The sequence below is a fragment of the Grammomys surdaster genome, unplaced genomic scaffold (assembly GCF_004785775.1).
Source record: "Grammomys surdaster isolate TR1022 unplaced genomic scaffold, NIH_TR_1.0 100, whole genome shotgun sequence".
Classification (NCBI taxonomy): Eukaryota; Metazoa; Chordata; class Mammalia; order Rodentia; family Muridae; genus Grammomys; species Grammomys surdaster.
Genome location: NW_021604579.1, coordinates 5497175 through 5500430, shown reverse-complemented (window position 1 = coordinate 5500430; position 3256 = coordinate 5497175). Strand labels below are relative to the sequence as shown.

Here is a 3256-nt window from a genome sequence, read left to right as displayed (position 1 = left end):
GCTACACAGAGAAACCCTGTCTCAAAACACCAAAAAAAAAAAAAAAACAACCCGGGGGGGGGGAAGCAGAAGCCCAGAAAGCTGAAGGACTTGTTAGGGTCACATAACTCAACCTGTCAGTCTACCTTAAACGCTAATAGAGTCTCTAAGGAGACAGGCATGTGTCATCCATGAAGAACCAGGGAGGAGACTTTGGCCCAGAGCCTGGATAAGAACAGAGGCTCACGGGTATAGTGGCTAAAAGTTAAGTTCTCAAAGTAGAGAATGGTAAGGCCCCAAGGTTCAGGAAGGATGACAGAAGGGAGGGAGACAGAGGGCTAAGGCGTGGAGAAAAGGCAAATCCAAAGTTCTTCAGCTTCTCGGAGGGCAGGATAGACACCACTATTCCTGTCTGCTTCCTACAAGACTGGGGAAGCCAGGGCTACAGCCTCTTCTCCTTTATCCACAGGACTTTCTCTTTCCTTTCAGGAAGAACCCTGGATGTGCACATTCTTTGGGAATATCCTGAATAAACAAATAAATGAGCCTAGAACTGCAAAAAATGAACATGGCCACTTTGGGCTCTGGACCTCCACTGCGTCTAACTCTGTGACTACACCTCGCTGAGGTGGTTTCCTTACACGGTCAAGCTTCATTATTCAGATTCCATACGCCTGGATTCATCTGGTCGCTACATTCACCTGTAACCACAAGACCAAGTCTTGTGTCACTTTTGCAATTACTCACAGAGGATGTACACACAAGTTAAGGTTCTAAGTGCCTAACATACATTTCCAGCTGAGGTCTGTGGAGTAGGACTTTCTGCCCTCAGAAACGTGTTTTAGCTCTTATAAATCAATGTTTTCCAGGCAGTCTAATTACAATCAGTAATTTGCATTCGAATTTTTTAGGTTTTTTTTTTTTGGTTTGGTTTGGTTTTGGTGTTGTACTTGTTGTTGTTGTTGGTGGTGGTGTGATGATGATGATGGCCCAAGTAGCCCCCGCTGTGCTGAATATTATCTAATTCACTCAAGAAAACTGTGATATATTTAGAGGAAGTGTTTGTGTTAAATAAACCAATTTCCCTTGGCATTTCTGCCCCCTTTTCTTTTTTTTTTTTTTTTTTTGTTTTCTTTTATTGAGGCAGGATTTCTCTGTGTAGCTTTGGCTGTCCCAGAACTTGCTTTGTAGACTAGGATGGCCTCAAACTCAGAGGTCCATCTGTCTCTGCCTCCCAAGTGCTGGGATTAAAGGCCTGTGCTACTATACCTTGCTTTAGTATTTGTTAACTCAGTGTTTAGGGTGACTTTGTAAACTTCCAACTACAGACTGAGAATTGACTTATCAATTAATCTTATCAATTAATCTTATAGTTAAGACTAATATTAGAATCTTTGCATAGGTCTGTGGTGGGATTCAATAGAATCGTATTTGTGAAGTACTAAGCTTAGTGTCTGGCACACAGTAGGTGCTCAGTAAACATTCTTAGTATTGTTAATGTGGATGAACTTAAAACAAAACAAGTCATTTGTTTCCATCTACCAAAGTTCCTTTCACCAAGGGACCACAATGGTTGCTGGGCTCTTGGGCTAGACTTCATGAAGAGATTGTGAGGAAGTCATAGCTATGGCTGGGTGGGGGATGGGGCAAACCTGTAACAAAGAGCATCACCCTTAGGCAGGCTTCATATGTCATAGAGATCTCAGTTGCTTGGCCAGCAGAACCCCTCAGGAGCTCTCTGCAGTCATGGGGCCTTCTCAGCTTGTTCGTGCCCCTCGGCCTCGGGGCATGAGTTCTCCCTACCGAAGGCCAGGTATGGGTGGGCCCAGGCGCCGGTGTCCCAAGATGTTCAAGTGTAGCCGCAGAACATACCGGCAGAAACCTCGAGGCCCAACTGCCACCGATCCTGCCTCTGTGGCCACAAACATCAGTGACACGGACACTACCACCAGTGTGTGGATCCTGTCACCTCAAGGTTAGTGGGGGAGTATGGAGGTGGAGAATCTGTGACTTAGGGTGGGGATTTGAAGGATAGAAGCATTCTGTCCTGCTTATGTACTCTAAAGGACAAACTGTGAAACTCCACCCCAAGCGCACAGCCAGGTTTAAAAGGTACAGGTCATCAGACGGTGAGGGCTTGAGTGGACAATCTCAAGACCGGGCTGAGGTAGAGGGCCTGAGGGGGATGGGTGAGTTCAAGTGCCAGTGGGGTTTTCACAAATGCCTGTTTTTCTTTGGTGTGCATGTACACATGTATACATGCATGTGTGCATGCATGTGTAAGCCAAAAGACATCCACCTTTTTTTGGAGACATTAGCCTAGACTTTGTCAAGTAGGTCAGGCTGGCTGGCTAACAGACAGAAGGGGTCCATGTGTCTCTGCCTCCACAGTGCTGGCATTGATCAGCGTGTACTATCATGCCCAGCTTTCTCATCTGGGTTCTGGATTGACCTCGGATCCTTAAAAGACTAACATTTTACTGCCTTATCTGTCAGCCTTCACATATGCCTTTTTTTTAAATACTCTTCCTTCTTTTTTTCTCTTTAGTTCTCAGACACCTCTGTCAACCTAGGGGCTTTCTGATCCTCTAGAAACGCCCAGAAGCTTGGCCTGCACTTGACCTGCTGCTCCAGAGGGCTGTTGGTGGTGGACAACAAATACAGCCAATCTGCTTAAGCTGTCTTACCCCATTCTGAAGTGTTCCAACTATGCAGGACATGAGAGTAGAGTTGGGGTGGGTCTGCGTAGGGATCAACTTAAGAGACAGCAGCAAGGATCTCTGTGATCCAGAGTGAAGTAGAGGGACAGGGCAAGGTCAGCCAGACAAACCCATCTTTGTCCTCAGCATTTTGATCTGTCCTGTGATAAGGGGCTCTCCTGCCTTACACTCCCATGGGCAGGAGGCGTCTTGGAAAGAATAACAAGGCACAGATAAGAGAGCAGGTGAAAGACAGAACCCCACGAGTGTTCTAGAATGGGGTATGCTGGTACTGGTCAGTGTGTAGGTGTGGCTGCTCGCTGTGACGGAATGGGAACATTATGGCACATGTGGCTCGTGTGCCTTTATGATCTAATGTGCTTCAGCTGTCAGCTGTGAAGTCGAGGAGTGCTCCAGAGGGCAGAGGCAGACCGTAATGGCATTGGCTCAGCTGAGAATGAAGGTCAGCAGGGGGAGGGGGCAGCCTGCAGGAAAAGGGGTGTTCAGAATGGTTAGTGTATGAGGAGAACATGTCACCTTCAGCCCCCCAGCCATCCTCTGAGGTCAGCATTTTCCAG

At 46.9% G+C, this 3256-nt stretch overlaps 1 protein-coding gene across 1 annotated transcript; it reads left to right on the top strand.

The window, feature by feature from the left end:
* Positions 1-1702: 1702 nt before the first annotated feature.
* P3r3urf (PIK3R3 upstream reading frame) lies at positions 1703-2662 on the top strand. Its single transcript, XM_028787056.1, has 2 exons — positions 1703-1954; positions 2528-2662. The coding sequence occupies exons 1-2, from the start codon at positions 1726-1728 to the stop codon at positions 2569-2571; spliced, it is 273 nt and encodes a 90-aa protein (XP_028642889.1). The 5' UTR covers positions 1703-1725; the 3' UTR covers positions 2572-2662.
* The last annotated feature ends 594 nt before the right edge of the window (positions 2663-3256 follow it).